The following is a 25,006-nucleotide window of genomic DNA, read 5'->3' on the forward strand; positions in this document are numbered from 1 at the left end:
CATTTGCCAGTTCGACATTTGGGAACATTTTCTGATCATGACCAGAAATATCCCCTTCCATCAGCATGGCTTGTTCTTTTACCATTACATCTTTAATGAAGAGTGGCCACCTGAGTAATCTTAAACACCATGCCAGTTTGCTTCCAGTTTGTATGGCAGCTTGACCATATAGAACAAAATTAAACTGAGTTACAAGGAACTTTCCTTTTTCAGGATTAAAACACTTATTATTTGGCTCATGTATTTCACAGTTTTCAGTAATTTGTCTTTTAAAGAGTGCTTTTATTTATTGATTTTTCACTCACTGTTGACATACAATATATTAGTTGCAGGTGATTAGACAACAATACTTGTACACAGGCAAAGTGTCGGTCATCTAGACCTTAAGTTGCTTGCAGCATTCTGACTGGCCCTTGATACAGTTAATTTATGATTTTAAAATGAGTCACTTAATGTACTGTTTGCTAAAACTTTTACTAAAGCATTCCAGAAGCGAAAGCTAAGTGGTTCTAACTTAAAAAAAATTGAGCCTGATTATTGTAAAAATGGTTTAGGTAATTGGAAGTAACTGTAGAACAACTCGCTAAAGGCTAGTGAAAAAAAGACAGCATTCTAACTTTACATTGCAAATCCCAGTAACAGTTTCTTAGAGAGGAGACACTCCAGCAGTTTTTGTGCACAAGTGGATTTTTAATTGAATAACTGGGGTGGCCACAGAGACGCAGAATACTGAGCATTCTGGGGTCATTGTGAAACCAGGAGATGGTTATCATGGCTGGAAATGGAAAGCAGTCCAAATAGCCAAAGGGACTATTTCTTGAAAGTTTTAACAAGCATCACACTGATTCATTACTAAACTATAAATTAATCTTATCAAGGGCCAGTCAGAATGCTGCAAGCAATTTAAGGTCTAGATGACCAACACTTTGCTGTGTACAACATGTACTGATGACCTGTCTCTCTTGTTTCTTGTGAAAATTTAATGGAAACGGCGTATGGCCAAAAATGCTAAATGATTATTAGTTACAATAAGTGTTAGCCTGGTGCTCATTAACTTTCTGGGTCTTCTCATCTAATTTCAGGTAGGTAGGCTATGTGATAAAAGAAGAATTCTGTGCAAACCTTTATGTTTATCTGATAAAATTCATTTTGCTTTGATAATTTTTTAAAAAACATTTTATTCAGACATAGAGTGATCCATTGACAAACTGAAAATTTCACCTTGCTTGGGACTCTTCTATCACTTACTTTTCTAATTCGCCTACATCTTTGTAAACATGTTTCATTTATATGAAAATACATTGATGAGAAAATGGCACCCTGTGCCAGCATTTCCAGCAATATTAATGTGTCTTTATTCATTTTTATACCATTAGAAAGAAGTCATAACATACCACCTCAAGAACATTTTCCTAGTTTTGAACATGTAAACAGAGAGATGAGACACTATAAGTTTCATGCTGGCTTATTCCCACTGTCTCTAAACTTGTTTGCCTATAAAGCAGGAAGAGCAACCCTGACCCTCTTCTGCAACTGAAGGTTGTAAAACGGCCGCTGTACTGTCGCTGAACAGAAGAGTAATGTGAAACTCGCCCTCTACTCAGTGTATTACTTCCCTGGGTTCTCTCTCGATTCTGGCCTCCTCTCTTCATCCCCAGGTCCCTATTTCCAGCACCCCAATGGGATCTTCCAAACAGACCTTCCTGCCTACAACTTGCCAGCCTCCAGCTCTGTTTACCACACTGAGGCTATAGCCAGAGTAATTCTTCTACGATCCCCAGTGCTCCAAATACTTGAGTGACTCTCCATTGCCCTTTTCTAAAACTCAAACCCCTGAACGTGGCTAAGGAAGCCCTCCGTGATCCAGACCTCTGTTAATTTGCCCCGCCGCTCCCACTCATTCTCTCTCTCTCTGTCTCTGTCTCCTTGTTCCCTCCTCTTTTCATCTGTTGGCCCTTTATATGTGCTTTTCCCTCTTGCTAAAATATCCTATCCCAACTTCTCCAGGCCTCGTTGTCTCACCAATGCCTAGACACATTCCAGTTTTCTTTCTCTGATTTCCAGTGCTGGCTTAGGTGTTCCTATATCTCCACCACAAGAATTACATTATATTGAAATTGTGCAGGATCGTATTTGTATCTCTAATAAATCTAGAGACTTCAAGTGGGCAAATCTTCTATCTTGGATCCCCCAGGGCCTAGCACATAGCAGGGGCCTGATAACAATTAAAATATATCAGAATAATACAACTCTCATTTAGAAAAACTTCAGCCTAATCTTCATAGGACATTAGCATCTTGGTAAAACCACAGCGATTCAAATTCTTTGCCTTCATTCATCAAATTGGTTATTTTATTGAAGAATGAAAGATCAGAGTATATCATTAGCATTTTTCCTCATAAGCCACTGCTACTTGGAGCCCTTTTATCTCTCAGCTTATCATTTTAATCTGAGCTTTCTTTGCTTTCTGAAGGAGAGCATCAGGGCCCTAAATTTGTCTAAAGAACTTGGTACTGGGGTCTTTACCTCACCGCTAGACAGTAGTTTCACTCGGAATTACAGGGACACTGAAAAATTACTAGTGCCTGGGTCCTGCACTATATATCCTAATGTAATTGCTCTTGGTGCAGCCTGGGCTTCAGGAATTTTGAAAACACCCCGGATGCTTCCAGTGTTGAGCTGAGAAGCATTCCATGTGTAGCTCCTTTTCCAGTTTCCCCACTCCCACCGCTATTGGAAATATTTGGCTCAAGTTTGAAAAGATGTCTGTTCTTATCTTGTCTATCTGCTTGTATAAGAAAAACAGTGGCATGAGGTGAAAGGATATTGGTTACATAAAGAAGTGAATTTCCTTTTTTCCTTTACCCAATCTTTCGCTTTAGAGATCTTGAGATTCATTTGACAGATAAGCGAGGTATGATTTCCTTTGTTGACATGGCCAAGGACAGGCAGAGCAGAAACCTTTTTTTTAAATCACTTTTAACAAAGTGGTTCAGGCGTAGAGGGCATTGCAGCTCAAGTGTGGTGTGCTTCAGGTTTGACGTATCTGTACTGTTTGGTTGTTTTAAGCCTTAAGACAAGGCTCTATAAATGTTTTTTCAAGTCGTTTTAAAATTTGCTGCCTTGCAATTTTGTAACGCAAATGAGTCTTGCTTTCATGTGGAATTTTTGAAATTGTGTTAGTGAAAATATGAAGATATTTAATTTGCCCTTGAAGATAGAATCCAAATTGTAAGTACATGTAATTCACATCCAATTGGTACACATTTACATGAGCATTATAGATTTTAGTTACTGAAGTTGAATAACATGCATTGCAGATAGCAATTTCGTAAGCGTCTTGGTAATTAACAACGAAAAGGGCCGTATTTTTAGAGGCTGTCAGCTTTGGCGTAGTTGGAGGCTGCATGACTAAGGTGACATTTTACAAAGAACATAAAGGTGGGAAACTGCCAGTTCAGGAAGGTCCATGTAGCAGCTCTCTACCCCTTGCTCCAGGTCTAACACAGTGGTTCTCCAAGTGTGGTCCCAAGACTGGCAGTGTCAGCTCCACCTGGAAACTAGATAGAATTAGATTCTAGGGCCCACCTCAGGCCTTAGGAATCTGTGTTTTAACAAGCCCTCCAGGTGATTCTGATGCAGGCTAAAGTTTGAGAACCATGCCTTTAAAGCAGGGGTGGGGAACCTTTTCTCTGCCAAGGGCCATTTGTACATTTATAACATCATTCACGGGCCATACAGAATTATCAACTTAAAAATCAGTCTGCTGTATTTGGTCTGACATTTAATTAACTCACTCCTTAATGTGATGGCTGGAACGGCTTCTCTTTGGTGAGGCCTTGGCACCACCATACCAAATGATTTCACGGGCCCTCTGCGGGCCGGACGTTCCCCACCCATGCTTTAAAGGAAACTTGGAGGTTCACTCGAGCAGAACAATGTTTTGCAAGCTCTACCCAACCTTTGAGTCACCTGGGAGCTCAGAATGTCCCAGTGCCAGTCACAGTCTCTGGGGTGGACATGGGCATTGGTATGTTTTCAAGTTCACCCAGGTTTGGGGTGAAGGGGATCCTTGTGGTTTAGGTTAGAGGATTCAGCGCCTACACCGGCAGCAGGCTCCTGCTGGTCTGGCAGGAGGGGTTAGGAGGCGGGAGTCTTCAGGAATACAGCCACTGGAGTGAGAACATACATTGTTATAGCGCCAGGCTAAGTTCCTGATAATGTGTACATTTCCCTTTGAAGCTGAGGCTCGTTCACAAAGTGTGGGCCTTGGAATTCTGGGGTTCCTTTAGATCCTTTTTAGGGGGATACTAGGTGTGAAAGCTCTTCATAATAATACTAAGATGTTACTTGCCTTTTCCATTGTGTTGACATTGGTAGAAAAGCCGTGGTGGGTAAAACTGCTAATGTCCGCATGAATCAAGGCAGGAACCTTAAACTGTGCTAGTAGCCATCAGGTTCTGCAAAGCCACACACTCATTCAGTCACTGTGAAAAAAGCCAGTTTCATTTAAGACTTTTTCTAGTAAGACAAGAAACATTATAGATTTTATTTTATTAAATCTCTGTACTTGAGGACACATGTTTTTAATGTTCTATGTGGTGAAATGGGAAGCACTTGTTCAGCATCCTGAAGTACAGTGGTTGTGTCCAGGAAAAGCACTTGTGCGATTGAGTTGAACTACCCATTTTCCCTTTTTCTCCCCCGATGCAGTACCTCTTTTTACTTGGCAGAATAACTGACAGACTATGGTTATTCAGACAAGAGATGTGGCAGATATTATTTCCAAAATGAACCCTACGTACAAAACTATATATGGCATAATTTTGAATAAGCCTGGCAATTCAAGGAAAATGACTTACAGTATAAATTTTAGCTTTTGAGCAAAAATAGGATTTTGGAAAACTTGTATCTGCCACTCTACATTTGACAGCCCCCCAGTACTTGAAGACTTTTCTGATGAGATGGGTGATATTAATGAATATGATTTGTGGACATGGTATAACGACATATTGATATTGTATAATGAAATACGTCAACATTGGGAAATCTGCATAACTCAGCCAGGCTGAAAAATCTTGCATGAGTAAAAGATCCATTTAGACTTCCTTGCAAGATAGAGTAGGTAAACACTGTGCTTGCCTCCTCCCACCACCACATCAATATTATAGAACAACCATCATTGAGAACCACATGAAGACTAGCTGAACAGAAGTTCTATAAGGATACAGAGAACAAGCCCTGATGAGACTGGTAGGAGGGGCGGATACACAGAACCGGCAGGTCCCATACCCACAAGAAGGGATATCTGGGCAGCACTAATCCCCCCTGAGGAGGAGGAGGAGTCCCAGTGCCAGGAAAAGGTGTCCCCATAACATCTGGCCGTGAAAACCAGTGTGGGTTGCAACTGAGAGACCAAGGGCTCCTGGGGTTTTCTTAAAGGGCCCACGCATGGACTCATTCACTCACAAACTCACTTGCTCGGGGCTCCAGTGCAGAGGCAGCAGCTCAAAAAGTGCCGGGGACGCGGGGGAAGGAAATGAATTGGCTAACTCCAGGGTGAGGGCTGGACAGGCAGCTCTTTACGGGGTCAGAAGCCCTGGCAGGCATCCTTGCTCCCTTGTTGAGCTCTTTTCCCCACAGGCAGCTTGCCTCGGCTCACATTGTGGACTTTTCCAAAATCTCTCAAAGGTCTGCAAACCCCAAACAAGCAGTGGCTGGCCTCGGCGTGTCCTGTACTTCTAACTAAGTAGACCCAAGCTTGGCACAGTTGGCAGCCAGCGTTGTCTTAGAATGTAGCTTCAACTAAGCAGCCACAAGCCTGGCCCGAGCGGTGGCTGAGCTCAGCCCACATTGTGGTGCCCACCAAAGGGTCCCAAGCTCAGCACTGGTGGCAGCCAGCCTGGTTCACAGCATAGCTTCTTCCAAGCGCAGCCAACTGGAAATCACTTTGTAGCTCCCACCAGGTGGCCCAAGCTGGGCACAAATACAGGCTGACCTTGGCCTGTATGGAGCACCTTCCATGAGATTCAAGAACTAACAAACTGGGTGGCTGGCTTCAGATCACACCAGAGCACCACCCAACCAGCTCCACAAACAAATCTGAAGGGTGGACTCGGTTGGTTGAGCCCTGCTCAAGTGACTACCGCTCTGGGGTAAGCCTCTGTATAAAAGCTTGTTTGCTGTAGTCACAGCCAGCCCTCACGGCCGTTCATCCTGAGAATCAGTGCTAACAGCAATCAAGGCTCAACTAGAACAATCTACACAAAGGACATTCCTGGAACACTCTGCTCACGTGGCCAAGGAGACTGCACCACTGGGCCCCTACTACTTACGGCCACTCTGCCAAGACCAGGAGATGTAGCAGATCTACCTAATACATAGAAACAAACATGTCCTAAATGAAAGAATTGGACACATCTCCAGAAAAAGAACGAAATGAAATGGAGACAAGCAATCTACCAGATACAGAGCTCACAACACTGGTTATAAGGATGCTCAGTGAACTTGGGGAGGAATAGATTAACCCAGTAGGAATTTCAACAAAGAGATAGATACCATAAAAAGAACCAGTCAGAAATGAATGTAATAACTGAAGTGAACTAACAAGCACAATAGAGACAGACACATGCAAAAGAAGTAAAAAATGACAGAAACATTGATATGGTGGGGATGAGTAAAAATTATAGTGATTTTAGGATGTGTTCAAATTTAAGTGACCATCAACTTAAAGTAGACTGCTGTAAACATAGCTTGGCATACAGGAAGCACATGGTAACCCAAACAAGAAGTCTACAAGAGATACAAGAAATAAAGAGAAGGGAATTCAAACAACGCTATAGAAAGTAATCAATGAGCAAAAGAATAGAGAACTACAAAAAAATGAGAAAACAATTAAAATAGCAATAACTACATACCTATCAATAATTACAAATGTTAAATGGACTAAATGCTCCAACCAGAAGACATGATGCAACTAAATGGATTAAAAAACAACAACAAAAACACAACAAGACCCATTAATATTCTGTTTACAAGAGACCCACTTCAGATTGTAAGACACACAGACTGTAAGTAAAGGGAAGGGGAAAAAAAACCTGGGTAACAATACTTATATCAGACAAAACAGACTTTAAAACAATGGCTTTAACAAGAAAAAATGAAGGACATTTCAAAGTGATAAAGGGATCAATCCATCAAGAGGATATAAACATCTATGCACCCAATGTAGGAGCAAGATTGACAGCAATGGATAGATTGTCCAGACAGAAAATCAACAAGGAAACAATGGCCTTAGAGCCTATGGACATAATTGATATTTTTACAACATTTTACCCTAAAGCAGCAGGGTATACATTCTTCTTAAGTGCACATGGAACATTTTCCAGGATAGACCACATGTTAGGCCACAAAACAAGTCTCAGTTTTTAAAAAAATGAAATAATATTACGATTCTTCTTTTATCACAATGGTATGAAACTAGAAATCAATTTTAGGAAACTGAAAAATACACAAACGTGTTGAGGCTTTATAATGTGCTACTAAACAATGAATGGGTTAACAATAATATCAAGGAAGAAATCAAAAGATACCTTGAGACAAATGAAAACACAATGACCAAAAATCTGTGGGACATAGTCAGAGCAGTTCTAACTGGGAAATTTATAGGAATACAAGCCTACCTCAAGAAACAAGAAAAATCCGAAATACTCTCACCTTCAACCTAAAGGAACTAGAAGGGGAATAAGCAAGGCCAACGTGAGGAAAAGTAAGGAAATAATAAAGATTAGAGCAGAAAGAAAAGCAAAGCAAAATTGATAAACCTTTATTTAGTCAGATTCTTCAAGACAGAAGAGAGCAGGCCCAAATAAAATCAGAAAAGTGATACTATATTTAGAGAATCCTAAAGATTCCATCAAAAAACTATTAGAACTGATAAATGAATCAGGTCAAGTAGCAGTATACCAAATAAATATTCAGAAGTCAGTTGCATTTTTATACATCAATAACAAACTATCAGAAACATATTAAGAAGACAGTCCCATTTACAATTGTGTCAAAAACAATACCTAGGAATAAACTTAAGGAGGTAAAAGACCTGTACTCAAAAAACTGTAAGACATTAAAGAATGAAATTGAGTAAGATGCAAATAAGTGGGAGGATATATACCATGTTTGTGGATAGGAATAATTGACATGGTCAGAACATCCATACTGCCCAAAGCAATCTACAGACTCATTGCAATCCCTGTGAAAATACCAATGGCATGTTTCACACAACTAGAACAAATAAAATTAATAAAACTTATATGGAACCACAGAAGTCCCCAGCTAGCCAAAGGAATCTTACGAAAGAAAAATTTGAAGGTATCATGCTAGCTGATGTCAAACTATACTACAAGGTTATAAGTAATCAAAATAGTGTGGTACTAGCATAAAAACAGACACAGAGATCAATAGAGCAGAATAGAGAGCCCAGAAATAAACTTGCATCTATGTGGTTAATTTATGACAAAGGAGGCAAGAATATACAATGGGGAAATGACAGTCTCTTCAATAAATGGTGTTGGGAAAGCTGGACAGATACATTCAAAAGAATGAAACTGCATCATTTTCCTAAACCATAAAACTCCTAGAAGAAAACATAGGCAGTAAACTTTTTGACATCGTTCTTAGTAATATTTTTTTTTTGGGTATGTCTCCTCAGGCAAGGGAAACGAAAAAAAACAAATGGGATTACATCAAACTAAAGAGTTTTTTGCACACCAAAGGGAACCATCAACATAACAGACAACCTACTGAATGGGAGAATATATTCACCAATAATACATTAAATAAATCATTAATATCCAAAATATGTAAGGAACTCCTACAGCCTAACTCCAAGAAAACAAAGAATCTGCTTTGAAAATAGGTAGAGGATCTGAACAGACATTTCTCCAAAGAGGACATAGGGGTGACCAATAGGCATATGAAAAGATATTCAACATCAAATCAAAACCATATTCTGTTTATCACCTCAAACCTGTCAGAATGGCTATCATCAATAAATCAACAGACAAGGATTGGTGACGATGTGGACAGAAGGGAACCTTACAGTGCACTGTTGATAGAACTGCATATTGGCACAGCCTCTATGGAAAATAGTATGGAGGTTCCTCAAAAATTTAAACATAGCACTATCATATGACCCCGCAGTCCCACGTCTGGGTATTTATACCAGGAAATCCTAATCACTAATTCTAAGAGATATGCACCCTAATATTCATTGCAGCACTATGGACAATAGCCAAGATATAGAAGCAACCTAAGTGTTCATTGGTAGAAGTGGTACATATAGACAATGGAGTATTACCCAGCCATAAAAAAAATGAAACCTTGCCATTTGAAACAACATGAATAGACATAAAAGGTATTATGTCACACTGAGAAAGACAAATATCATTTGATTTCACTTATGTATGTAACCTAAAAACAAAACAAACAGTCATAAATACATACAGAGAACAAATTGACGGTTGCCAGATTGGGGGGGGGGGGGAGTTGAAAAAGGTGAAAGGATTAAATACAAATTGCCAGTTATAAAAACAGTCACAGGGAAGGGAATATAATCAGTACTATTTTTATAACTATGCGTGGTGTCAAAATGGTACTGCACTTACTGGGGTGGTCACTTTGTAAGATATACAAATGTCTAATCACTATGTTGTGCACCTGAAACTAATATAATGTATGTCAACTGAAATGGATTTTTTTTTTTTTTTTTTAATTTCAAGATCCATTCAAAGTACAGGATCAACCAATGGATTTCAGTATAGCAGGGTATGAAAAGTTCAGTGCTATGGTTTGATTCCACATTATAACTAAGCTTTAAGAAAACTACCACTTGGCCAGTTTGGGTATAGTAACAAACAGCATCCACAAGGGTCTAGAAAGGCTATTAAAATACTCTTCCCTTTTTCAACTACATATTGGTGTGAGGCTGGATTATCTTTATAAACTACTCAAGGAAAACAGCAGAAGCAGGTATGAGAATCCAGCCATCTTCTATTAAGCAAGACATTAAAAACTTACAAAATACAAAGCAGTGCCAATCTTCTCAAATTTTTCTTTATATTAGCATGTAATGGGTTTATTTTATGTTTAATGAATTAGTAAATGAATATTTCTCAGTTTTAATTTCTAAGGCAGTATAATAAATATAACCTAAACATGTTTTGTTTTTAAATATATTTTAATAGTACTTTAACATTATCAAAATGTTTAAAATATATATTTTTCTATTTTAATTTCTAAGAGAAGTTAGTACAATAAATGTAACCCACATAAACATAAGCATTTGAAGTCCTTGATGATGTTTAAGACTGTAAAGGGGATCCCAAGACCAAAAAGTTTGAGAAATGCTGCTGTAAGGTCTCTGCTTCCTGTTCTGTAGATTTCAGAATCATTTGCATGTTGCCGCCACCGTGAGAGAGACAGGACTCAGCTCTGGTGAAAAGAGAATGAGCCTGGTAGACGGGGAAAGGGCTGAAGCAGAGCCAGGCACCCTGGCCGGTGTAGCTGCAGGACGCACTGGGGACATGGGGTGGGATGTGGATTCCCTATGTGACGTGCCCACAATAACCACTGGTTTGGCCACCCACTCTCACTGTCAATTCTCACTTCCATTACTCTTCACAAAAAGGATTTTATATTTTTATTTCTATTTGGTTTAACCACTACTGGGCATTTTGTGTGTGTTTTTCTAATCGTTGTAGCCTCATGGCCAAATTCCTGAAGGAGCGTTCAGATGCACTGATGTGCTTCACACTTGCCAGTCTGACCTTTTGTCACCTGCAGCAGTAATTTGTCCTCAGATGTTTGTCAGTCGCCTATTAATTACACAGATTGTCTCTGCGCCCATTCAGTGGGTTGAGTAAGTTACATTGTTGGCAGTAGCTGAGCAGGAGAGAAGGGAAGGTTTAGGGAGACTGATAAACAGTGATACTAGAATGAGAAAATTGGGGGGGGCGGGGGGGGGTGGTGAATATGACAGTAGCAGTAAGAAAAACACCCACCAGAAAATCTCAGCTGAAAAGCCTTCTCTGCCTGTTAGTACTTGGTTAAAAGTGATCAGGGAAGGAGTGTTTCTGATCAGCCCCTGGCAATGCAAACAATGAAAACTGTACTTTACTGAATATCTTACCTATAAAGTAAAACTAGAGAAATCACTGGATAGGCACAAAGTAAATTTTTTAAATGCTAGCTAATGTCTCTACCCTTTAGGCTACTGATTTTCTTGTGTAAGCATAACTACTCACACTGAATGTTATTTTCAAGGTAATTAAAGTATTCAAGTTACATGGTCTAATTAGCTGCTTATTTTAAAGGAAAATGCTGGCTGGGGTTGACAAAGGACTGAGTTTATGTGCTGCTTTGTGGAGCAGTGCTAAGCAGGTCATTGTGATGTTTGCAAAGGACTTTTTTAAGGGGTGGTGTTTTAAGGGGTAACAAATCCCTCCCCCCATTTTCTGTATTTGATAGCATGATGACCAGATTTCTTACAGGAGTTAGTACCCAGTAGTCGTTTAGGGATTTGATTCTCTGGAAGAAGCAGAAGACGCATGTCCCCATATTGAATATGTCTTTTCTTGTTTCTGCCATCACATGAACAAGTCTGTAAAAACCAGAAGTGACAAACCAGCACTCAAGGTTTTGGGTTTTTTTTGTTTTCCATTTTCAGGCTTCTGGCTGTGATGGATCCGAGATTCCTGACGAAGTGAAGCTGATCGGGTTTGCTCAGTTGAGTGTCAGCTGATACATGTCCCTTGATGTGCCCTGACCCTGTCATGCCTCCCCTCACTCACCACACTCCCCCCAGCCTTTCCCTCCCCACCCCCTCACTCCCTGTTCCCAGCAAAATCGGAAGATTGTGAAGAGGCCGGCTTCGACAAAATGGGATAAAAAAGAATTTTTTAAACTTAACACTCCGAGTTCTGCTTTATTCTCTAGCGATCCACAGTATAAGAACAAGCCAATGCCACAGCTGCACGACGGTTGCTAATTTTTCCAAAAGCTGTTTAATATTCTTAGCAATTAATTCGGATATCCCTTAAGTGAAAAGAATCTGAACTACACTCAGGTGGTCCTATTTATTGGCAACAAAAGGAATTTTTTTCTATCAGAAGCTACTTCTTCTTTCATTGTTGTTCTTTCTGTTATACTTCAACTGTATATCTGACAATGCTGCCTCTTTTATGTTGTATTTAGAAATTAATATACTTATAAAATTAAGATTTATTAGCCAAACTTGAATTCTAGTTTTAAAACTGACTGTGAATTTTATTTTTCATATATTTATGCATTACACACCTTAGCTAGGAAAAGAAAAGTTTTTGATTATATGCTTCTTGCGGTAAATCTCTTGTTATTTAAACAAAAAGTTTCAGGTCTATCTTTGGAGTATTTATAACTTCTGATTTTTGAAATGACTGAATTAAGAACTAGGATGCTTATTCTTTTGGTTTGTTTGCCTAAAAACCAATCCACAATCTGATTGTCTCCTGGGAGAGGGAGGTGCCTTGCAAATTTTCATATTAAGAATGTGCCTGAGGCTGCTTTACTCTGCAATAGTCTCAGATCTAAAACTTCCTCCACACAAAGTGGCATCTGTAAGTTTTGCTTCATTAAAACATTTAGAATGCTATATAAAATGTTGCCATTCTGTTAGCTTGCTAATTATGTACCCATCTCTGATTTGACTTCTCCTTAAATGATAGGATTTGCTGTCCCAAAGGTGATAAACTTGAAAATACCGGAATCTGAGTTTTACTTGAAATTCTGCACAATACCCAGATAGAGTAAAACAAAGGATTTTGTGCAATGACTAAAAGGTTAAGTGCTGTTAAGTTTCAAGAATAAATCCTTTCAACCCAAGTAGCCCTCTGCTTGACTACATAATATGGAATAGTAAATCTTAGGATTTTCAAAATTGGAATCTAAACTTTCAGGGAGGTGGGCTCCCGGGATGGTACCATTTGCTCTTTCCTTGCTAACCCTAGATACGGCAGCTCTTTAATGTCCTTTAAAAAGCAAATATATATTACTAAGGAAAACAAAGTTATTTATAATTGCCTTGTCATAATTGTTAAGGTGTTCTAGAGCCATTTGCATACAATTTAATGTAATATCATTCCATTCTATTGTTTACACAAGGATTACTCAAAGATGACTGCAAAGGTAAAAGGAAAATAAAAGTGTATTGCACAAAGAAATAGTGTCACATTGTTTTGTTTTTCCTTTAGATATCACCTGCATTGCTACAGTGATGTTTAGCACTTTCATAAAAATGTCTAGTAAGAATTAACTAGAGAAAAGTGTTCTGGAGGGAAGAATAAGGAATCCATCCAGTCACAGAGAATCAGATTTGACAACTTGAATTAGCCTGAGGAGAAAATGAAAAATAAACATTCACACTTCATGCAGACAGCCATTGAATGAAAACTGTAGGGCTAAGCATGGATCTAGGATGGTGACCTAGGAAGACCCCAAACTCATCTATACCTACAGACAAAGCAGTTCCCCCCAAAAAAGAACTGAGGGCTGACTGAAGAGTTTCTGCACAACAAATGAGAGAGAGGGCACATAGGAATGGGTAGGAGAGATGGAGACAATATTGTGGGAACCCCAACCCCCAATGAACTGATCTGCAGTAGGGAGGGATCACTGAGGGTCCTGCCCACAGACTCACTCACCCTGGGATACAGCAAAAAGTGGTGTAAAGGGCACCTAAACAACATTAGAAGGAAATTCACTTACTAACCAAACAGCATCTGCCAAACAGGAGGGGAACTGAGGGAACTCTCTGTTGTCAGAGGCACCAAAGAGTGCCATTTGTTGCACTTCCCTTCCACCCTGATTGCTTGGGCAGGATCATAATTCAGGCGCTCAAACCAGCTGGCCAAGGTTATCTCAGTGTACACCAGGCCCACTCACCAACTCCTAGGCTTGCACAGGGACTTCCTGCAGCAGACACCTGCTTCGGCTCACCTCCAGACTCCAGCACAGCTTGCTCCCAGGGCCCATGTGTGCTCCAAGTACAGCTTGAGCCATCTGGCTAAGGCAACCCTGGCAGAGCTTGCAGCTGGTACTCCCCATGGCTTGTTTCTCCTTTAGTTACAGGCCCTGGCATGACTTCCCCTGGGATTTCCTGTGGCCAAAGCTCAACCCAGCTCCATCTACAACCTGCTCATCAAGGCAGCCCCAGTTTGCCTCTTCCCCCAGGTCTCCCCGCAGCCCATGCCCACTCCAGCTTGCCTGCCAAAGATATGTGGCACACCCATCTACAAAGGGAAAGCTACATAAGGCCATTCCAAGACCTGGAGAGGCTGCTGTTTCACCTAATTCACAGCAACAGAGAGAGAGAGAGCCAAAATGAGGATAGAGAAATATTTTCCAAATGAAAAGCAAGGACAAAACTTCAGGAAAATGAAGTGAAAGAGGCAAGCAATCTTCCAGATAGAGTTCAAAACAATGGTTATAAAAATGGAGAATAGATGAACTCAGTGAGAATGTCAACAGAGAGAGAAAATATGAAAAAAAAACACAATCAGAACTGAAGACTACAATGACAAATGAAAAATACACTAGAAGGAATCAACAGATTAGATGATGTGGAAATGTGAGTGAGCTGGAAGACATGGTAGTGAAGTCACCCAATGAGAACAGCAAAAAAGAAAATTTTTTAAAATGAGGATAGTGAGGGACCTCTAGGACAAGATCAAGCATACCAACATTCACATCATCAGTACACCCTAGAAGAAGAAGAGAGAGACAAATGGGCAGAAACCTAATTGAAAAAAATAATGGCTAACACCTTCCTAACCTTGTAAAGGAAACATACATCCAAGTATAGACAGCACAGATTGTCCCACAAAAAGAACCCAAACAGGCCCAAATCAAGACACATCATAATTAAAATTCCCAAAATTAGAGAACCTTAAAAACAGCTAGGTAGGTACAAGGGATTCCCCTATAACACTTAGCTGATTTTTCAGCAGAAACTTTGTAGGCCAGAAGTAACAGCACGAGATATTCAAAGTGATGAAGTAGAAACTTACAACCAAAAAATACCCAGTTAAAGCGATCATTCAGAATTGGAGAGACAGTTTCCTAGACAAGCAAAAGCTAAAGGAATTCATCACTGCTAAAATGCCACTATAAGAAATGTTAGAGAGACTTCATTAAGACGAAAAGCCAAAACTAAAAAGAGAATATGCGAATGAAAAAAACACTGATAAAGGCAAAGATTTAGTAAAAGTAGTGGATCATGCAACTATAAAGCTAGTATGAAGATTAAACGACAAAAGTAAGATCATGTATCAGTACAGTAGTAAATAAAAGGGTATAAGCACACAACATGTAAAATATATCAAAAACAAATGAAGGTGGGTAGAAATGTAGTGCTTTTAGAATGCATTCAAACTAAGCAACTATCAACTCAAAATAGATTGCTATAATCATAGCTTGTTATACACAACTCTCAAAGTATACCATGAGTGTATATATATAATCTATAATAAATGTACAAAAATAGAAAAATGAACCCAAACCATCACAAAAGAAGGCATTCAATGCACAAGAGAAGAGATCAAGGGACGAAGAAAGGAACAGAGAAGAACTACAAAAACAATCTTAAAATTGCAATGAGTACATATCTATGCATATTACTTTAAATATAAATGAACTAAGTGCTCTGATCAAAAGACACAGGAAGGCTGATGGATAAAAAAACAACCCTGTACATATGCTGCCTACAAGAGGCTCACTTAAGATAGTGAAAGTGAAGAGATGGAAAAAGATATTTTATGAAAATGGAAATGAGAAAACTCTGGTAGCAATAGTTACATCAGACAAAAGAGATTTTAAAACAAAGAGTGTAACAAGACAAGCAGGGCATTTCATAATGATAAAGGGATGATTCAAACAAAAGGATGTAACATAATTATCTACCCACCCAATGTAGGAGCACCTAAATACATAAAGCAGATGTATATTTTATAACATATAAAGGGAGAGATTGACAGTAATATAGTAAGAGTAGGGTTATTTAGCAGTCCATTGACTCCAATGCTTAGATTATGCAGACAGACAATCAACAAGGAAACAGTGGCCTTCAACAACACATTAATCCACCTGGGTTTAACAGAGATTTACAGAACACAACACTCCACTCCAAAACAGCAAAATACACATTCTTTTCGAGAGCACATGGAACACTTTCCAGGACAGACCACATGTTAGGCCACAAAACAAGTCTCAAAAAATTTAAAAGATAGAAATTACCATTGTATGAAACTAGAAATCAATTATAAGAAGAAAAATAGGAATAACAAATGTATGGAGGCTAAACGACATGCTACTGAACAATCAACTAGTTAATGAATAAATTGAGGAAATAAAAAGTATCTTCAGACAAATGAAAATGGAAATACAATGATTTAAAACTCTTGGGCCCGGCCAGGTGTGGCTCAGTGATTGAGCGTCGACCTAGGATCCAGGCGATCAGGGTTCGATTCCTGGTCAGGGCACATGCCCGGTTGCGGGCTTGATCAATGACTCTCTCATCATTGATGTTTCTATCTCTCTCTCCCTCTCCTTTCCTCTCTCTGAAATCAATAAAGATATATTTAAAAAAAAAAAAAGATTTTAAAACTTTTGGGACACAGCCAAAGTAGTTCCTAAGAAGGAAATCCATAGCGATACAGGCCTACCCAAGAAACAAGAAAAATCTCAACCTAACCTTTCACTAAAAGAAATAGAAAAAGAACAAACAAGGCCATAAGTCAGTAGAAGGAAGGAAATAAATAAAATAGAGCCTAAAAAACAATTTTAAAAAAGCAACCAAACTAAAAGCTGGTTCTTTGAAAGATAAAATAGGTGAAACTTTAGCCAGACTCCACAAGAAAAAAAAGAGGGTCCAAGTAAAATAAGAAATGAAAGAGGAGACACCACAGAAATATAAAGGAGTATACGAAAATGTATAAACAATCCTATAACAATAAATTGGACCACCTAGAAGAAATTGATAAAATACTAGAAATAAAATCTTACAAGACTAAATTAGGAAGAAACAAAATGTGAACAGACAAATAACTGCTAATGACATCAAATCAGTAATCAAAAGTTCCAACAAACGAAAGTCCAGGACCAAATCACTTTATAGGTGAATTCTACCTATCCTCCAACTACTCAAAAAAAAAATGAAGAGGAAGGAAAGTTCCCAAACGTGTTTTACGAAGCTAGCATTACTCCAACACCAAACGGAGACAAAAACACTACAGAAAAAGCAAATTACGGGCTAATATTCCTGAACAACCTAAATGCAAAAATCCTCAACAAAATATCAGCAAACTAAATTCAGCAATACATTAAAAAGATCCGAAACCATGATCAAGTGGGATTTATTCCTGGGATGCAATTTTCATTCAATATCTGGAAATCAATATGATACACCACATAAACAAAATGAAGAATAAAATATGATCGTCTCAATAGATTCAGAAAAAGCACTCGACAAAATTCAACACACATTTATGATAAAAACTCTCAACAAAATGAATAAAGAGGGAGCATATGTCAACATCATAAAAACCAACAGCTAGCATCATACTCAATGGTAAAAAGCTGAAAGTTTTTTCTCTAAGATGAGGAACAAGACACCACTCTTATGAACAAAATGATTTTCTGTATTTAATCTTTTTTTAAAATTGATTTTAGAGAGATGGAAACGTTGATGTATGATACATGGATCCCTGTAGCTCAGTATGTGCCCTGACTGGGAATTGAACCTAAGACCCCCCTTTGGTGCATGGACAATGCTCCAACCAACTGAGCCACACAGGCCAGAGGTGTTTTTCTTTATTTAAAATAACTTTTAGAGAGGCCTGTAAATTGTGTGTGATGAAATGTTCTTAATTTAAAAAATTATCCTTGTAAAGTTCCCTATATATTATGTACTTGTAAATATGTTACGTTGCCATCTCATCTTGTCTGACTGAGCAGGGTGAGTTAGTAGTTTGTAGGGTTCAATTCCTGGACAAGAGCACGTACATGGGTTGCAGGTTCGATCCGCTACCCCAGTGGGGGTGTGTGGGAGGCAACCACTCCATGTATCTTTCTCACGTGGGGATGTCTGTCTATCTATCTCTCCCCCTCCCTACCTCCCTTACACTCTCTCTAAAAATCAATGGGAAAAATGTCTTCGGGTGAGGATTGACAACAGCAACTCCACCACCACCACCACCACCACCAAAAAAAACCCCAAAACGTTTGTGAGAGCGTTTCTTTTAAGCTGATGCAATACTTCCTGGAGTTTGCTGCATGGAATGTGCACCACAAGGAATGATTAAAATGTTTAATACATGTAAATTGTGTGGACTGTAAGGACATATGTTTAAAATATGATAAAGCGACCGACTCCCTCAAGGGCCCTAGATACAATATCTATCAACACCCAAACCACCACTACCAAAAAAAAGGGGGGGGGGGGGCTGGCATTCCACAGGAATTAGACAAGCCATTGAAAAAAATAGTCAAAAGTACCTGTTTCCAAAAGGTCCCAGTGATTGTCTAGATGCTATTTAGCTGCAGAGAAAATGCATGATCAAATAACAGTGATGTCCTTTTATCTACCTTCCTATACCATGCTCACCAAACCTAGCCAGGACTCATTTGGGGATCTAAGAGCAGTGAAGGAACATTTGTAAAATTAGGTTATCAGCTACTATGTACTTTGTGCCAAACCAATGGATGCTGTTTGTATTGTGCATCCCCAGGTGAACAAGCTAAGAAAGACAAAACTTCCCCTACATGAGTTGTAGTCAACAAAACAAGCATCATTAGCTGAAGAGACTTAAATGAGCCCATAAAATTTAGCTCATAACTCATCAAAGGGCAAGGAATGTTATTAAAAGTTATAATCTTATGCTGCTGTTATTTGAATTTGCTACAGAATAGTGAAAGGTCAGTACCAGAATGATCATTCCTATAGTGTATTTATTCCTCAGGTAGAATACTGGTTTGAGAAAGCAAGACTTGCAGTTTGTCACAGAGGTAACTGGCTTATTGTTTAGGTAGACTGTTAAGTAAATAAATAGATCCATACTCTGGGAGAAGATAGTGCTCTTCCTTTAAAAGTGGTATACACAATGCTCTGGCCCAGCCTTCACCCAGATACACAACTTGATACTGAACAATTCTGGCAGCAGCACTTAGATGTGTTAAATAGCATTAAGTTATAAATGAACAGGTAGATTTTTCACATACTCAAGTATTTTCGCTCCTCTGTCTAAATTCTATGGGATTCTGAAAAAGGAAGTAAGTGAATCAAAATGAAATGGAGATCTGAGAGAAAAGTACAAGCTTGTGGCTTACTGAGATGCCAGTGCTGTTCATGCATATTATTGGGAAAGCCTGAATTTCGATCTCGCACTCTGTATCTTCCCATTTGAGAACATCATATGAAGCATACAATGCTATCACGCATGTTATACACTATCAAATTTGATTCACACAATAGTCCTGTGGTAATTAATGTATATGTGCACTGAGTAACTATGTAAGATCTATTTCTTACTATGGATTGTAACTAAAAAGTTTGAAAGCACTTGGAGTGTTTTGTTGTTGTTACTTGCAGTCAAAAGCAGTCACTCTGCTAAATACATCATCTCATAATCTGAAACAACTCTTTTGGTTAGGTTTTATTACTCCACTTTAAAGATGAGAAAACTAAGGCTCAAAAAGAGTAAGCTGCCCAAGATAACACAGAAAGTACAAAGATATGAAGCAGGAATTTGAATGTAGATATATCTATTAGGCAGGATAGATAGGTGCCAGGGCAGGAGGAGGGGAAGGGGGGTAGTTTATCTCACCCGCTGAACAAAGAAGTCAGCAGTCTTGGACCCTGCCAAGATAAAATCGCCAGACATTCTCAAATTCTGGGAAAAGCACAACAATGTAACAGGGAACCTTGAAATCTAATCTGTTGCCCTAGATATCCAGCAGGGAACTTTGAAACCTATAGGGGGAAGAAGTATAAAATCCTTGAACTCCCACCAGGCTAGGTGCTTAGACTAGCAGAGTTGCCTGCTTGTGCTTTATGCCAAGTGTATTCTTAATAAATTCGCTTGCTTTGCTTCAATATTGCTTTCTGTCACTCATCTGAATTCTTTCTCGTGAGTGTGAAAAGAGCCGAGGAGGGGAGAGCCCCCTCCAACTTACGCGGCTCTCCAATAACATATCTGGTTCTAAAGCTCTTCCTCTTAATCATATCAGACAACCTCCCTATATTATACAAGAGACACTTTATTGCAAGTTTGCTCTGGACCAGGCACTAAACCAAAGACTTTTCCTACCCTACCTTGCTGAAACCTCACACAAGTCTAGGAAATCAGTCTCATTATCTGCATTTTATAGATGAGGAAATAGATATACAGAGATCTTAAGTTCTCCAAGGTCAGCCAGCTAATAGTCAATAGAGGAGAATTGAACCCAAGTCAGTCTGACTTCAAAGCATTTCCACTATACCTTAGAGATCTGTCTCTCTTAAGGGCAAATCCAATTTTTGTGTGGCCTGAAGTTTATACTATTTGGGGTAGGAGACCCTTTAAGTTTTGGGTACAAAATTATTCTTAGAAAATTTGGTACTGAGTTTTAGAAGAAGACCTGAAGATTATTCCTGGTAACTCTGCCACTGAGTCATAGAAGTTACACTTGTATTTCATTTCATTTCATGATTCATACTACAACTAACTTTTATGTATGTATATCAGAACCTTTTGTGATGTGGCTTCCAAATCCAGGAAGGTAAGTCATTTTCCAAGATCAAAGAACCAGAAATACTTGTTTTAGAAGGGATAGTGTCAGCCTGATTCATTATCTTAAATGCCTTTAAAAAAAAAAACACACCAAAAAAACCAACAAAGAATTTAAATAATAAAATACACTTTTGGTAATAAAATTTTAATACCAAAATGGCTTCTGCTTAGGCTTTTTTGCTGTCAGTGTGACCTTACCCAAGTTCTGTTTCACTTCCCTAAGCCTCAGTGAACTATTTTTACATTGTAGGGGATTAATTAGTTAACTTCCTTTCCAACAGGAACATTCTAGGGGCCTAATTGAGCAAGGAACAAATAACCGGATTGCTCCTTGACTGCACTGGTCCATCCTTTCAGCTGTAACAGTTGAGCTGTTTCTGAATTGGGTTTTAGAAATTCTAATCAGCTAATTAGAATCCTTTGTTATACAAACAGTTGTACCGGGAGAGTCAGGACCCACCTCAGAAAGTTAAAAGAATGGATATGTTAATTTGCTTGCTTGATTGTAGTGACATCAAGCAAGCAAGCAATTTCAAATGTATAGCAAAACCAAGTTGTATACCTTAAATACAAACAATTTTTATTTGTCAGTTAGACATGGGGAATAAAGCTGGTGAGAAATAAGAAGTGGTGGAGGGTCATAGTCTACATCGCAGCTTTATTGCCTCTGCTGCTCCCCTTGGAGCTCTTGAAGACAGCTAGCTGGTTGGAAGGAGGAGGTGGTGTAGGAAGAAGAAATGGCAGAAATGGCAGTCTTCCGGATGCAGGAAGCATCAGAAGAGCTCTGGGCCCCTTTCTTATGTTCATAAATATTTTCTCTGGGCACTATATTAGCTTGTGGACATGGTCTTAAAATATTTCAAATATATCTATTTCTGGGGCTCTCCCCTATAACACAGCACTCCATGGGGCCGTCTTCCAAGCTCCTCCTTTCTCCTCAGAGCTCCTATCACAGGAAGACTGGCAGGAAGTACGTTGAGGAAGGGAGATCCCAGGAGGGAGACACCTGGCAAACAGTCCTGCCCCACATGAATAAAAGTAGTCACAGTGTCTTCATTGCTCCTAGGATCTAGGTCAGGACCAAAATCTTGCAAATTGCATATTCCTACTATTTCTAGAATTTTTGTTTTGTGAAGCCTCAGTAATAATTTAAATTATTTAAAATAGTTAACATTACTAAAAATAGTAACCACAGAATGTTTACATTATTCCACATATTTTTCATATGTATTATATCTCAATCTTATAACTATGCAAAGTAGGTATACTTGTTAAAGATAAAGATAAAGGAAGTGAAGTTCAGAGAAGTTAGGTAACTTATCCAAGTTGAACAGCTAGTAAGAAAATGGCAGGATTGGAACTCACACGTGTAACGTCTCCCCTACCATACCACATTGCCTCCCAATTAAATCTGCACTTTCTCTGTATTTATTATAATGTTATTTGATTGCCTTTCGACCCACCAATAGAGCATAAGGATCTGTTTCAAATGAAACTTGGTAACATCACATAGTCTGGTACCAGACCCTTACTCAACATGTGTTGGAAAATCTAATAGTATAACTGGCAAAAAAAAAAAAATCTGTTAGGAGAAATATATTGTTGAAAATCAATGGTTACAATTAGACCAACAAAGAATTTAAACTATAAAAATGGCAAATGGTAGTTGTAAGCCAATCAAGAAAAAGACTGGCTGGCTGGGTAGTAGCATTTTTCAGCTCTTTCCCTGTGTTGGCAGCCTTTCAAAGCCACAGGACTATTAAATGCGTTAGTATAAGGAAGACTGTGATAACACCACAGTCAGCTGTGCAAAATGAATTTAAAAGTGATTGACAGATAAGTAGACTTGAAGTAGTGAATTGCTAAAAAGATCAGCGCAGAACTGTGAAACACACAATGATACTTCAGTGTGGATTGAAAGAGAAAGGATTGATTTGTCCATTACTAGAGCCACCTTGGGGATCATCACGTATTTCTTGAACTTCTCAGTACCAGCATGGGATACAATAAGGTTAAACTTCTCCCTGAAATATCACTTGGACAATGCTCACTACCATAAAAAGATCACCTTTGAGTCTAAATCCTTTCTGTCTGTCCCTCGTTTAATACAAAAGCTCTTTGCTCTCCATCAGGAAGATAGGAGACTTGTTTTTAATCAGTGGGCTCTATGCTGGGCTCTATGGGGTAGAGCCCTGTAAATTTCAGGAAATACTTCAGTGTTGCCTTGTAAGAGAGTATCATCAGTATTTATGCTCCATTTGTGCAAGGAGACTGCATTTGCTCAGGGTAGATGCGGCTAAGCAATCACAGCCAATATCCTAATTGAGCCTCAGAGTATTTTCAAAACAGCAATCCAGACAACCCCACCAATTAGGCACTTGTGAAGAGAGCTAAGTCATAAAAATAAGAGCTTCAGATATATTTTATTAACATCCATATACATAGGACTTAGAAGGATTACACATTATGCCCTGGCTGGGTAGCTCAGTCGGTTTGACTGTGGTCCCAGTTGCAGTTTCAATCCCTGATCAGGGCACATGCAAGAAGCAACCAATGAATGCATAAATTAGTAGAAGAACACATCAATGTTTCTCTCTCTGTTTTTCCCTTCTCTCTCTCTCTAAAATCAATCAATAAAAAATTTTTAAAAAAGAATTACACAATAATTGACTGAGTGAATGAATATATGAAATGGCTGATTTCTACAAAATTCTCCAAAGTTAGTCATTGAATATATTTTTTAGAGGATCCCAGGATTTCAGAGATCATCTGATCTAATCTCCTGGCAATCTTCCTTGGAACCCAAGCTTTCTAACTCCCCGCCTTTTATTTCTTATACTCTTCCTAGAAGGAAATTCTCATGTTGGTAAAGGAGAAATATCACACAAATATGAGACCAGCTAGTTTTCTGAGTTAGGGCCAGGGTTTGTGTTTCTGAAGTTTTTAATTATAGAGAAAATATATTAAATGTAGGATGATCCCCAAACTTCATCCCCAAAGACACCTGGTCTGGAATAAGCACAAGTACACAAAGAAGTGTTTGATATATGAACTTAAAGTTTCACCAAATCACCTTGAAGCCCTTAAGTGCAGAGAAATGACTGCTCTACCGATAATGACTGAGCCAGGGAAATTTTTCTATTCCTGTGTTCTCTGTTGAACAAGGTTAAGGCTCTGGATTCATTCCCTGACCTTGAGTTTACAACTGATGTCTATGAGGCAGCCGTATTTGGAAAGTGAACCTCAAAGGAGACCTTTGACCAAAGCCCATCCAAAATGAAGGAGAGCCAAGCATTCAACTAGGGTGACTTTCTTTAAACACATTCTCCGAAGAGCAGGACTTTGTCCACCTATCCTAAAATAGGAGAGGAGGGGAGAATAGGTTTCAATATTTTCAGTTTTCTTATTCAAATGTGAAGCTTTTTATTACCTTTTATTGATCTTGAGAAAATACAATCAGTGCCTGATCTAAAATTAAAACAACCCTTATGTACAAGTTGAATCCTGTCTCCCTTTTCCCTTTTACTTCCTACCAAAGACCCCCATGTGTCCTGGGAGTAGGGCTGGAAAGCTAAGGATCTTTAAGTTGTCTGGCTCCCCATCATCGCCTCCATAGTCTCATCTCCTACCAGTCTCCTCAAAGTTCTCTAGATTTCAGCTGCATTGACTTCCTTGCTCTTCCTTTAAGACACCAGGCTCTGCTTTAGCTATTCCAGCAACAACAGGCTTCTCCCAGATCTTCGCTAATTCCCTCTCCTCCAAGTTTTCCATAAATGTTTCTAAGTCAATGAGGCCTTCCTATACTATCCATTTAAAATTACAACCTTCAACCCACCCACTTAGCATTCTCATTACCCCCTACTCTGCTACTTTCCCCCCAAAGCACTTACTACTTCTAAGTCTCTACAATGTACTTATGATGTCCAGTATATAATCACTCATTCTGCTCCCAAAGTTAGAGATCTTTGTTTCGTTTACTGATGTATTTAAACTTCCAGAACAGTAACAGGAATATTTTAGTCTTAATAAACACGTGTTGAATTCTTAAGGGAAAACATGGGAGAAGCTGTGAACAGCAGCAACAACTCAGTGAAGCTATGAAACAACAGCAACAACTCAGTGAAGCTGACCAAGAGAGATCCTTTCTGGAG

The 25,006-nt window shown here is 38.9% G+C and overlaps 1 protein-coding gene across 3 annotated transcripts in view; it reads left to right on the top strand.

Moving 5' to 3' along the window:
• The window catches only part of STK39 (serine/threonine kinase 39), a 247,466-nt gene extending 234,219 nt beyond the window's left edge, over positions 1-13,247 (top strand). For all 3 annotated transcript variants that reach the window (XM_081142428.1, XM_081142429.1, XM_081142430.1), the window contains one exon: positions 11,723-13,247. In XM_081142428.1, the coding sequence (XP_080998554.1) occupies positions 11,723-11,797 (75 nt within the window). In that variant the 3' untranslated portion in view covers positions 11,798-13,247. The remainder of the gene's footprint in view (positions 1-11,722) is intronic.
• Positions 13,248-25,006: the final 11,759 nt, after the last annotated feature.

Source organism: Miniopterus schreibersii (assembly GCF_964146895.1).
Source record: "Miniopterus schreibersii genome assembly, chromosome: 7".
Lineage (NCBI taxonomy): Eukaryota > Metazoa > Chordata > Mammalia > Chiroptera > Miniopteridae > Miniopterus > Miniopterus schreibersii.